This window comes from Adiantum capillus-veneris, chromosome 15 (genome assembly GCF_014529385.1).
Source record: "Adiantum capillus-veneris isolate H3 chromosome 15, ASM1452938v2, whole genome shotgun sequence".
In the NCBI taxonomy this organism is placed as follows: domain Eukaryota; kingdom Viridiplantae; phylum Streptophyta; class Polypodiopsida; order Polypodiales; family Pteridaceae; genus Adiantum; species Adiantum capillus-veneris.
In genome coordinates this window covers 8,378,188-8,390,369 of record NC_140945.1, presented here as the reverse complement: position 1 = coordinate 8,390,369, position 12,182 = coordinate 8,378,188, and the positions used below count along the sequence as shown (strand labels likewise).

The 12,182-nt window shown below is 42.6% G+C and overlaps 1 protein-coding gene across 4 annotated transcripts in view; it reads right to left on the bottom strand.

Moving 5' to 3' along the window:
• Positions 1-12,182, bottom strand: part of APC7 (tetratricopeptide repeat (TPR)-containing protein) — a 196,991-nt gene that overhangs the window by 113,282 nt on the left and 71,527 nt on the right. For 3 of the 4 annotated variants that reach the window (XM_086530011.1, XM_086530012.1, XM_086530009.1), the window contains exons 4-6: positions 10,732-10,869; positions 10,481-10,543; positions 10,274-10,389 (exon numbers count right to left, since the gene is read on the bottom strand). In XM_086530011.1, coding sequence (XP_086386137.1) covers positions 10,274-10,389; positions 10,481-10,543; positions 10,732-10,869 — 317 coding nt within the window. The remainder of the gene's footprint in view (positions 1-10,273; positions 10,390-10,480; positions 10,544-10,731; positions 10,870-12,182) is intronic. The other variant, XM_086530010.1, reaches the window with a different exon arrangement.

The window sequence follows — 12,182 nt, the reverse complement described above, 5'->3', positions numbered from 1 at the left end:
GTTGATCAAATCAAAACGGCTTTTGTGACTCCATGGGGCATTTTCATTTACACCAAAATGTCATTTGGGCTAAAAAATGCTCCGCCCTCTTTCAATCGCACAGTATATCTCATCTTTTGTCCTTTGCTTACAAATCATATTCGCATCTTCATGGACGATTTTTCAACCTTCTCGGGTGCTCAATGTTCAACCTCACTGGAGAATCTAAAGGAACAGCTCGCCCAGCTCTCTGTCGTCTTCCTCAGGTGCAAGGAGGCATGTTTGAAGCTCAATCCAAACAAATGTCACTTTTTGGTCACTTAAGGTACATGTTGGGCCATGTGGTATCTGCTAAAGGCTTAGTGCCATACCAGAGAAGATAATAGCTATATTGAGGTTGCCTCCTCCCATCAATCCTAAAGGTGTAGTATTTGCTTGTGGCTACAGATTATGTCACTAAATGGGGCAGAGGTTCTAGCGACGATTGATTGCACTAGCTCTACAATAGCGAAGTTCTTGTATGAGAATATATTATGTAGGTTTGGGTGTCCCTTAGAGATTACCAGTGACAGGGACAGCCATTTTGTCAATGATTTGATCACCACATTACTAGGCAACTACAAAATCTTCCATCGCAAGTCATGCTCTTACTATCCCAGAGAAAATGGGCATGCAGAGAGCACCAACACAGTTCTCATTGCTCTACTTCGCAAGGCTTGTCATCAGCATCCAGCTTCTTGGGCTCAAGCAATCTTCAGCACTATTTGGGCGTATCGCACTTCCAACAAAGCAACTATGAACTACACTCCTTTTCAAATGGCTCTTGGGTTAGAAGCAATCACCCCTTTGAATTCAACTTCGGCTCCGCTAGGGTGGACAGTCTCCGTGTCAAAGCAAGGATTGCCTATGCCAATCTGTCTCGTCTCTCCATGTTGGATGAAAGCCGTAGGGTAGCTTCGTATGCGCTGCAAGCAGAGCAGCTTCGTTGCAAGGCATGGCATGATCGCCATCTTTGTAAGCCAAAACTAATGAAAGGATCACTAGTGCTACCCTTCAACGTTTGGGCTACTTACCTATGTTAAAACTATTCCGATTTCAATTTATGTGAGCATTTCATCTATGGAAAGCAAACTAGGCAAACTTCCTCGCCATGACATTGAGAGCTGGGAAACCCTCTAGACTTGGTTCATAGCCATTTATGTGGGCCTATGCCACACAAATCTCTAGAGGGAGCTCTATATTTTCTGACATTCATAGATGACTCTACTCGAAAGGTGTGGGTCTACCTCTTGAAGGGAAAATACAAAGTGTTTGCTACATTTCAAAAATTCTTAACCATGGTTGAGAACCAATCTGGTAGAAAGCTAAAAGCTTTTCGAACGGAGAGTATGTCTCCACAAAGTTCAAGAATTTATGTAGTAAACAAGGGATTCTGTGATAGTTTACTACACCATACACACCTACTCAGAATGGCATTGATGAGCGTATGAAGAAAGAGTCACCGCCATGCTATCTATGGAAAATTTACCTCCTGAGCTTTGGGAAGAGGCTGTATGATAGTTGTACACATCATAAATAGATCACCTAGTACTTCGTTGGATTTCAAGATTTTGCATGAGATGTGGATTGGCAAGAAGCCAACTTATGATAGATTACGTGTGTTTGGGTATACCTTGTGGATTTCACCAAATTCTGTACACATCTTTATAGACCCGGGCCAAACGATTTCGAGCACATGTACAGTCAGTACAGTCGAGCTTTCAGTGCTTCGCAGCTCCTATGTTGGCTTGTGTCATTAACATTCATGTGAGCCCTAGGGATGTGCATGCCGATATACAGTGTATGCAATCCACAGCAAAAGAGAAATCTATTGTGCATACAGTGAGTCTACTGAAGAAGAAAAAGAAGAAAAGAGGTATAGTGGTGAAGGACACAGCAGCATCACTAATATCATTGCCACTATCAGAAAGTCAGCAACTTCGAGTGAAACACCCTATCCGACGCTCATTATCTACTCCCGCTACTTGTTCTATTGAGTCGGCGGTATGCTCGGGTATTTCAGCTCACACTATGCATGTCCCAGCCACAGTTTCTCCAATGTGTGTCCCTCTCCTTACTTCTACCATTTTCACTCCTACCACAGTGATTACCTCCAACATCCCGAACTCCCACACACCGACTTCAGTTGTCTCTTCACCTATACCCATCTCAATTACACACACTCCACCTATCTCAGCTGGACCTACTAGCCATCCTACCAGTTCATCAGTTGTACCACCAGGGAGCCCTGTCCCACCGGACACCGCTACAGGATCCTCGGCAGAGACCTCTAACTCGCTTTTTCAGCTCTCTAAGGAGATACTGCAGGAGTCCAGGCACGCTATCGCTACCATTGAGCTAGGAGCAGAGGTTGGCAGCTACTCACCAGCGCCACTCAACCACTTATGCAGCTATGGAAGGGTCTTACGTATCGCAAAGAGTGAAATCACAGATAGAGATGCTACGATTTTTGCCTTGCAACAAGCATTGCACAAGAAGTCTAAAATCATCAACGACCCTCCAAGCTCAGGTGCAAGGGTTTCAAGAGATGCTATTCCGCGGCGACATGGGATTTCAGTGGGATATAGATGGACAGGGCAGGGGATACAAGTACAGACTCCTATTGGGTATGCACAGCTAGGTAGGTCTACACATTTTATGAGACCCTCTACACGGACTCCTGTAGGATATGCATAGCCTCAGCAGTTCCAGTTCTACCCTCAGGGGTTTCAGCAACCAACTCCCACGCCACAGATACAGCCGACACAGAGCGTTTCTTGCGATGGCCTTGCTGATACACACCGCCATGGGTGTGTTAGTAGACGGCCTGAGTAAATTTCAGGCCAGGTGCTTCCTTCCGCACAACAGCAGGTGGTAGCTCCATTACTTGGGAGCCAGTTTGTTCAGAGTAGAGTCCAGCAGACTTCAACCATTGATTTGATGGCTCCCCCACCAGAGGGCGATACTTCAGGCACAGCTGTGGTGAGGACTCTCTCCCTTGGGTGAAGGACCCGATTGCTCTGCAGATTTCTTTTGTACATATGCAGTGCATTGTTGTTTCTTTTTGCAGTTCAGTTGTTTCTCTCACCGAGACGATGAGTGGTCTTGTGGCGGGCAACCTGTCGCAGGGCTACAGTGTCACTGGCGGGACACGCAGTTAGTTACAATTGGACTGTGTTTCCCACTGGACAGACTCTTGCCTGGTCAGTGACACGTGGCAAAGATACGGGTGGTGGTCTTGTCGACACCGTGGCGAGCGCACCACCACCACCACCACCACAGTCCCAAGATAGACTTAGCTAGAGTGGATATTTTGCAACCATTGGTGGCTCTTCATGTTTGTATATGTCAGTAGTTGGTTTCGATCCACTTTGTATGGTCTAGCGTCTAGTCTCTAGTCCTGAGTCTAGAGTTCTCCACGGCACTGACACTCTCCCTGCACATTGGAGCCTCGATACCCCCATTGTACCTTGAGTCTTGAGCTTGGAGCTATGTGTGCTGCCACCCAGAGTTGTATGGTTCTTTGAGCTTGTCGAGTTCCATTGAGTTGAGTCTGCAGCTGTGTTTTGAGTCGTGTCGTCTCTTGAGTCATATTCCACTTCTGTGTTTGAGTCATGTGTGTGATGTTTCTTCTGTTGAAGTGAGGTTTCTTGCATACTGCACTGAGGAGCACCCACTCTAGAGAGCACGACACCTTTTCCTCGCTACAGAGACCTAGGCATTTTTCATCATACTAATTCATGATGCAGTATAAGGGGCTGAAGCTCTCTCTGAATAAGCAAAAAAAACGCCCGTGGATCTCACAGTATGCTATGCATTGGCAGATATAGTGCTCCTCTATCTCTGAATCTCTCTTGCAAATCGCGCATAAGCTCTCTTCAAGGGGTATACCTCTGTATCGGTCAATCTATCTCAAACTAGTGAGATGAGGTGCGTAGCTAATCAATACCACATATAATGCCATGAGAGAGGTGGGTGTCCATGTACTTGGGGCATTTATAAACCCATCATTTGTCGCGCGAAGAAGATGGCCTCCATAAAAAGCCATCTTTGTTCCCAATTCATGTGACGGAGAGAGTCAAGTCCTCCTAGTATCAAGTAGAATGTGTGAGGGTGAGGGATGGTGCATCCACGGAATGCTCAAAAGCAGGCAACCTATCCATACTAAATCCATGTAGCTCAAACCAAGCTGATATCTGTCAAACTAACGTCAAGTATCACCCTCACTGGCCAATTGTCGCAATGACTCAAGCGCTAGTCGTGCATATGTGTCGAGTGGCAGCTCCCATGTGTTATGAATGACACACACTAATCTAGCAAGAGCCTCCACTACACTCGGTGGTGTACCGAGGCTTTGGCCAGGTCAACCTGGAGATCATGGATACAAATGGTCTCGCCATGGATCTCCATCCATCATATGTGAGCCCTGATCCAGTGTCATGAACCAGGCTAGACCCCCATGTTTGCACTCCACAAATCACGGCAGAAGTGACCAAAGTGTAAATTAGCTACAACTTAGTGCATGGCTCTTGAAACCAAGGTGGAAAGGTACGTAAGATACGGTTCGGATTCAATACGTAAGGTACCTACCTTTGTACTGAAAAAGTTTTAATGTACGTAACAGTACTTCTCCTTTTAAAAAACATAAATTCTACATATGACATACATATGAATCATGTATCCATTACAGAATGTCTAAAATGACCCTACTCCATAGATAACTATGTAATTATCATAGCCTGTAAGGGTTTTTTTTCCATGAGTTTGGAGAACATTCATTAGAGTATGGGCATGTCTCTGAATTGTCTTCTTGATCTCGGTATCTCCTAAGGAGAGGTGATAGGGAGTGGGTTGTTTTATGGTTGTGCTTGACTTGAATGAGGTATTTTTGTGATTTTCCTAGTCATAGAAACCACCTAGCCAACCCACAAGGAAAAGAAGGGGGGGGGGGGGGGGGGGGGGGGGGGGGGGGGGGGGGAATTGCTTACTACACGAATCCGTGCGTACTATTCTGTATCGTACGGATGTATCGTACGATTCGGATCAATATGTACGTACTAATGCAACCTTGCTTGAAATTGCACCTCTGAACATATCCTCTCTGGTCCTCCTAATGCTGCATACCGCCTCATCAATCTCGCCTCTACAACACCCCTCATAGAGAAAGCAAGCCCACTGAATACAATGCATAATAGTTTACATACTCCACTACCTCATGTTCATATGTAAAACTAGGTGCTAATCTCCTGACCCACTGCGTTGTAGCATTGAATATCATCACCTAAGTTTTTCCAAGGTTGATGGATGGAGAGAGAGAGAGAGAGAGAGAGAGAGAGAGAGAGAGAGAGAGAGAGAGATGCCAACGATGTGAGACAAAGCTGACAAAGAGAGCCAATAGGCAATTGATACACCTGACAGACTACTCCTAGCCTAGCACGTGTCTTTACCTATATAGAGGTTAGAGGACCGAAGTGTAGGTAGGGCAAATCACCCAACAAACCTTGAAAAAATTAAGTAGGGGAACCTAAGAAATAGATGGGAAAAAATGGGCTATGTAATGCTTATGGTGGATAGACCAATGAGGCATTCATTATTGTGAGAGCATCATAAAATTAAGAAATGAGTAGATTAGAGATAGTGTACTCAATACAATGAAATGAACCTGCTTGCTTGATTAGAATAAGAGAGAGAGTACAAGTTTAGCATAGTGGCCTTATACAAGCTGAATGATGAAAGGCGGAAATTAAGGCAAGAGGGACATGCACCACAAATGGAAAGATGCAAGTAGCATGTGGGCTACACCATGTAGCATGTAGCTCATGGCATGAGAAGCATGTGTTAGCGACTCCTATGGAGGAGGTTGTGTCCATGCACATAGGGGTGCATGCTAGTATGTTTAGCTTTAGGGATTGGTCATAGAAGGTTTGCCCCAATAGGCTCTTGACATAAAATGGGTGGCCGGCTAAAGAGTGGGTGGCTAGACAAAGATGCAGCCTAAATGCTATGCAGTGGGTGGCCATTCCGGGAGACGCATTGTCCATCCAAGTATGCCCTAGAACAAGGTGAAGGGCAACAGGATTCCCCCTCTAAGCAATTGATGATGAACAAATTGTCAAAAGCCGAAGATGTGGAGACAAAATGAAGACTTCTATTGCGATGCCCATTGAAGGACAAAAGCGACAGTCTACGGAATCACAACCACCAAGAGATGTAACATGCCGTCAAGCAATGTATAGAGCTGCTACACTCTGACTGTACAAATGAAAGGTATTGCTCCCAGAGATAGGTCCTAAATTGATTGTAAAAAATACTTCTACGATAGACCATTCGGTCGTAAAGGAGTGCCGATTAGCTTGCAAAAATCCAGTCCGAAAACAATCCAAAGGGAACTTTGGCTATCACTCATTTGAAGAAAAGAGGAAGAAGCCGCAATTCAACATGGCCAAGCAGCTAATCCACAAAAACTCAAGGCCAAACTAAGCAGTCTGCACCAAAAGCTCCTCCATAACAAGGAAAGCCAGACTCATTAATTTGCACTATAGAAGCTACCATATGCTGCTGCAATCACCAATAGACTGCATGGAGTACCAGCAAATGGTGTCTTGTTAGTAGCTAAGAGTCCTCCAAGGTGATGGAGAGCCGAACTATGCAGTTTATCACAAAGTGATGATGTGGCAAACTAGCATGAACTGACGGAGAAAAGCATCCGAAAATGCCGTCGTAAAACCTATCAAGATTCGCACCGCAAATTGCAAGCTCCTATAGTGGCAATACAGCCAGTTATTTTGGGGGCAGCTTTTGAGCAGTTGACTTGCAAGACCTTTTGGGATACTAAGTTTTTTAGCAAAACTTGCTTTTGGGGCGCCAATTTTTTTATCTGCTTATTTGGCCTCAGTTCCTATAAAAGTGTCTCCGGCAGATCAATGCATGGTTCCACGATTGCAAAGTGGACTCCCTGGCAGTTGTACTCTGTGACTTATTAATATAAAAGAAGTACCAATAGGGGCGCACGGCTTAGCAGCCAGTGCATCTCATAAGAGAATTTTGGTATATTGTGTCTCGACTCAAGTTGTTTTGCACTTAAAGTATTAACAATTTTAAAGTTCCGACATGTGTATATTGTTGATTCAACGCCACGCCAGTGGCTTGCCAGATATAGTGGCATCAGAGCTTCAGCCAATTCTTCTTCTACGAAGGATCTGATCAGACTTTAAGCAGCACACATCATGGATTTCAACAAAGAATTTGACTGTGACGACGAGAGAGACTCGGAAACGGAGCAGAGAGATTTTAACCAAGAATCTGATACAAAATCTGAAGAGGATCAAGTTGGAAACGAAGCAAAGAGATTCTAGCCAAGAATCTGATACTAAATCTGAAGGGGATCAAGTTAATGAATGATTGAATGACGAAAGGCCGGTCGAGGAGGAAGAATTGAAGGCTCCCGGTCAAAAGAACCTGTAGAAGATTTTTTGCTCGAAATAAAGTTGGCATTGGCTCCGCTCTCAAAGAAAATTAGGCCTTCCTAATCTTGTACTCTGTCCCACACCCTGCAACGCTTTGTACTCGCATCCTTGGGGTCCTCAAGCATCGCCATAAAATCTGATACAAGTACGGTCTTAGCTCTTTCCACTACCACTTTAGAGAAGTTTCTGGTTTGTTCTCAAGCTTCTTCTATCTTGTATGGCATTTCGCTAAGATATGCCCCGCTTCACCACACTCGAACCACTTTCCTTGCTTGTAGTATTCCGCCTTCTGCTCGGCAGACACCTGAGAGATTGTGGATTTCTTCTTCTACACCAATTTCTTGGATTTCTTCTTTCTTTTTAACTTCTTTCTCAGCAGCCTTGGACACTAGCTCGTCCGTGGCATAAGTTAATGATCCTAACATCAATTGGAAGTATAAGAAGCCCAATTTGGCTATTGAACGGGTAGAGCCATAGTGGGTTCATTAGGGCATACAATGCAAGAATATCGGTAAGAAATACATATGCATACTAACGATGCCAACAAGTGCATGACGCAACATAAGAAAAACCCCAGGTAAATATGCATGCCAACATATAGAAAATTCCCTTACTCAAGGAAAAATTTGACGTAACCAGTTTAACCAGTTTTTGTAATCGAGAAAAGGCTAGAGCAATAGAATAGCTATACATTAGACAACAAAAGACAATGGTAGTTTTGGTATTGTTACCATAGTAACAGGGAATGGCCATTTTCAGGTCTCCGTTCCCCGTTCCCATTCCAAGTTCCCGTTCCGAATCCCCGTTCCGTGTTTCAAACGTGAGTACCCGTAACAGGGAATGGCATTTTGTGGCAGTTGCCGTTCCGCGTTCCCGTTCCGGTTTCCCGTTCATGGTAACTATGATTCAGTATTATCACTGCTCATTAAGTTCCAACTGGTTTTGGTGGTATCAAAGCGTCACTTGATTGTTCTTTTGAGAACTATATCCAGTTACACTATGAGCACAAGTTTCTATGGTTGATAAGGTATTTTTCGTTATTGCTTTTAATTTGTTTCTTTTGAGCAATAGAAGCTATAAAACAGAGGCCAGCGCACCTATTGCATTGGACTCTCTGAGTAGAGAGCAGAGTACTATGATTCTTGAATATCAATACAATAAAGAAATACTGCCACGGGCGCTTGCCTTATGGGTGAACAGATCTCAAAGTGGAACTTGGCCGCCTCGCTTGAAAGTGTTCTTTCATGCAATGTTTGTGTTTCAAGTCTGTTCAGTTCTTTACTGCCTTTCTTTGGAGTGCAAGCCACTTTCAAGTTGACGCAGGAATTTAATTTCAGAATCCTATAAAGGGAAGGATCAAGCAATTGAGTTGTCACTACACTCGGGCAGATCTTTGTGGTAAATGCCTTGTCTATGGATGAAATCTCAACAAATTTCTCTCTCTCTTCAAAGGCTATGTGACAAGAAATGGAACGAGGTCAAGCTGGGATGTGACTCGCATATAGGCTTGGGTGAAACCAAAGACCAAATGAGTCACGCTAAAGAGAGAAGATAAAGATATTACCATTTAATCTGGACTATTGTTAAGAAACACAAACTCTTGATGTTGGAAACTTGAACAATGAGTTTCCCAACCTCCCCAAGGCTATGAGAACAAAAACAGAAAAATAAGCTTTTGGCGAGATTTTGTGGTCCTTTCTTGATCCCCAATTTTCTTTAAAAAAAGGTGGGCTATGTTGCATTATTAGTTAGCTTTTCTTTTAGATGTTGGTATGCATCTAACATTTCACGCAATTCGCAAGGATAAATTAGCGCAGAATTGATACCGTTGTGCATATCAAAAAGAATTATTGAAAAATATTCAAACAAAGCATGTTCCTTGTGAGCCTAAAGCAGTTTTGAATCACCGCACCCATTACAATCAACATGGTGCCATGATGAGTACTTAATTAAAGAAAATGGTCAACATAAGAGATTTTTCTATTTGAGAGTGAATCGGAAGAGCTTGAAAGCTTAGTTCCCTCACTTGAATGACCAAGGAAAAGAGAGAGCCAAGGGGGGGATGGGGGGGGGCGGGGGGGGCATGTGATGTCCATGTCATAGGATAGGAGATTTAGTCTAGGACCCTATCAAGATGGGTGTTCAGTGTTCAAGAAGACATTACAAAGCCGGAAGTGAAACCACAAGCTTCATTTTTTATAACCACCACTAAAGTGCTAGTGGAAAACCTGGGAGGCTAAGCCAGCATGAGAGTGCAAGGCCGCATTGTACGGGATGCACAATCATCCAATTGTTCAACTACATCTTTGGACATTGGCCTCCAGCTCCCCGCTAGGTGGTGCTATCAGATTTGGGGGTTCGTCCCAACGCATGTCTGTAGGTGGCCGAGGTAGGCTCCTATATAGTTCATACTCCCACATAGACACAATCAGGTTTAAAACCCCTTCAATGGTTTTATAATCATGACATTGAGCAATTTAATTCTTCATTCTTTTACCGAGAGGAGGTTTGAGTAAGAGTTCAAATATGCGCCATGTTCATTCAAAAACCCCTTCCTCTATCATCAAACATCTCACTTACACCAGCCCATTTTCCACGCAACCTGGACGAGCACCCTACGCAAAATGTTCTAGAATGATAGCTGTGGCAATATGTTCTATTTCTGATCCTTAAGTGATTATTAACGATTCAATCATCAAAGTTGCAGTTACATTCCCCATGGGATTGTTGTAACCTTATTGGAGAAGGTGGCTCCTCAAAAACATTAAAGTTTTAGCCCAAATCGAGACCTTAGACACTCCTTATAGAAGGCAATTGCAGCTCTTTCATAACCAGTAATTCGATAAAGCCTAGCCTGGGTCAAAGTGATGCGAAGGGTCCTCGCTTTGGCTGGTATGCCTTCCATCTGTCATAGCAGAAAAAAAGTAAGTTCAGCATCCAATAAAAGGACAATGTTGCCCAGTGTTTGTAGATAGATGCAGATTCCAGCTTCTTACCTCTGAAAGAGCAGAACGTGCATCATTTACAGCCAAGTGACAGAGTGCAATCTTAAACTTAACCTGACAATACATACAAATTTTGAGTCAAAAATAGCTCATGTAGAAACCATCTTGCACATTGCCATGACATTTTGCATCATACTTTTGGTGTCCACATTAGTCTAATCTCAAACACATAATACACCAAGATAACATCACAACAACCATATACTGGAATCTCAAAGAGCTAAGACGTGCTCTGAACTCACATCATGTTCATTGATCAAAGGTGTGTTTGTTGGACTAGAGGAAGATCTGCTGCCGATCTGCAATGTGTTCCTACTTCCACTGCTAGAGCTTTGTTTGGGACCAACTCTACACTGTTGGAGAGCCTGTTTGTACACACTCTAAAAATGTGGACCAAATGATAGAAATAAGTTGCCAAGCTTTCAAAGTAGAGGAGGAATGAGCTTACAGGAAACAATATTTATTATGATACAGCACATCACTATATACACTGGAAACCTAATAAAACCACTGACAAACTCACACACGCATACTTTAATAGGCATGCATATACACACGCACACACACATATATACATGATATGTTATATATCAAAATGTATATGCATGTGTGTGCGTGTGTGGGTGTGTTAGTTTTGTTGTATTAAAAGGCTCTCTTTGGCAATCCCTTCAATACGCCTACGACTTGAATGAGCTCGCTTTATACCATTTGAGCTCTTCTTTGACTATTTCCGGGTTCCTACTTGTAACTTCTTCATGGGTTTTTCTCACTTTGAGGTTTCCCATTAGTAATTCAATACAGCATTATTGGAAAAAAAAAAGAGTTTGTTTTGATATATTTAAAATAATACTTGTACACAATAGAACACTGTTCAAAAGACAACAAAATAATATTTATACACAATAGAACACCATGCTCAAAGGACAACTGGCTCTAAACAACAAGAAAGTATTTGCACATCATTTTTATACAATATAATTAGAATGAGGAATCATTCCCATTATCCCATACATTAAGGTAGAAATTGAATCTATGGATGAATTAAGTCTTCATCTTTAACGTTAGATTGTAACTAAATTGACCCTCTTTTAACAATAATAGAATTCTCACTTGCATCCATATAAACAAGACAACAGATTTTGTTATCTTGGATACGTATGACAGGTGTCAAAGAACCTATTAGTTGTTATCCTTGTCTTAGTTAAAAATTATTAGATTAGCTACTGCCTATTATATTTGAAAGGGTGTTTTGGCGAGCATGTAAAATATAATTTAAATCATGATATCCATCAAAAGGCCATCACCCCTTTTGATACAAATGGCATTAGGTGTACGAAAATTGATAATTTTTAAGGTTTAAAAAAAGTTTATGCTTTATAGAGTCTGCCATTTTTATCGTTGGTAAGGTTGGAAAACATTTTAAGTAACCAATTCTTATTAAAAAAACGAATTACTAATTCCAAAAACCGTGAATCAAGAAACCAAACTGGCTCCATACTCTCAGAGTAGTATCAAAACAATCCTAAGAGTCCTGTTAGTACTTTCAAATCATCATAGAGGATTTTCTGCTTGTTAAGGAGCGTAGTATCCTTGACAACATTTTCACCTTCTAGGAGATGTCCGCCGTTGCACGCCTTCGAGGAGAGGATCTTGTGATACTCCTCCTCGATTTTGACAAGGCTTACGACAGAGT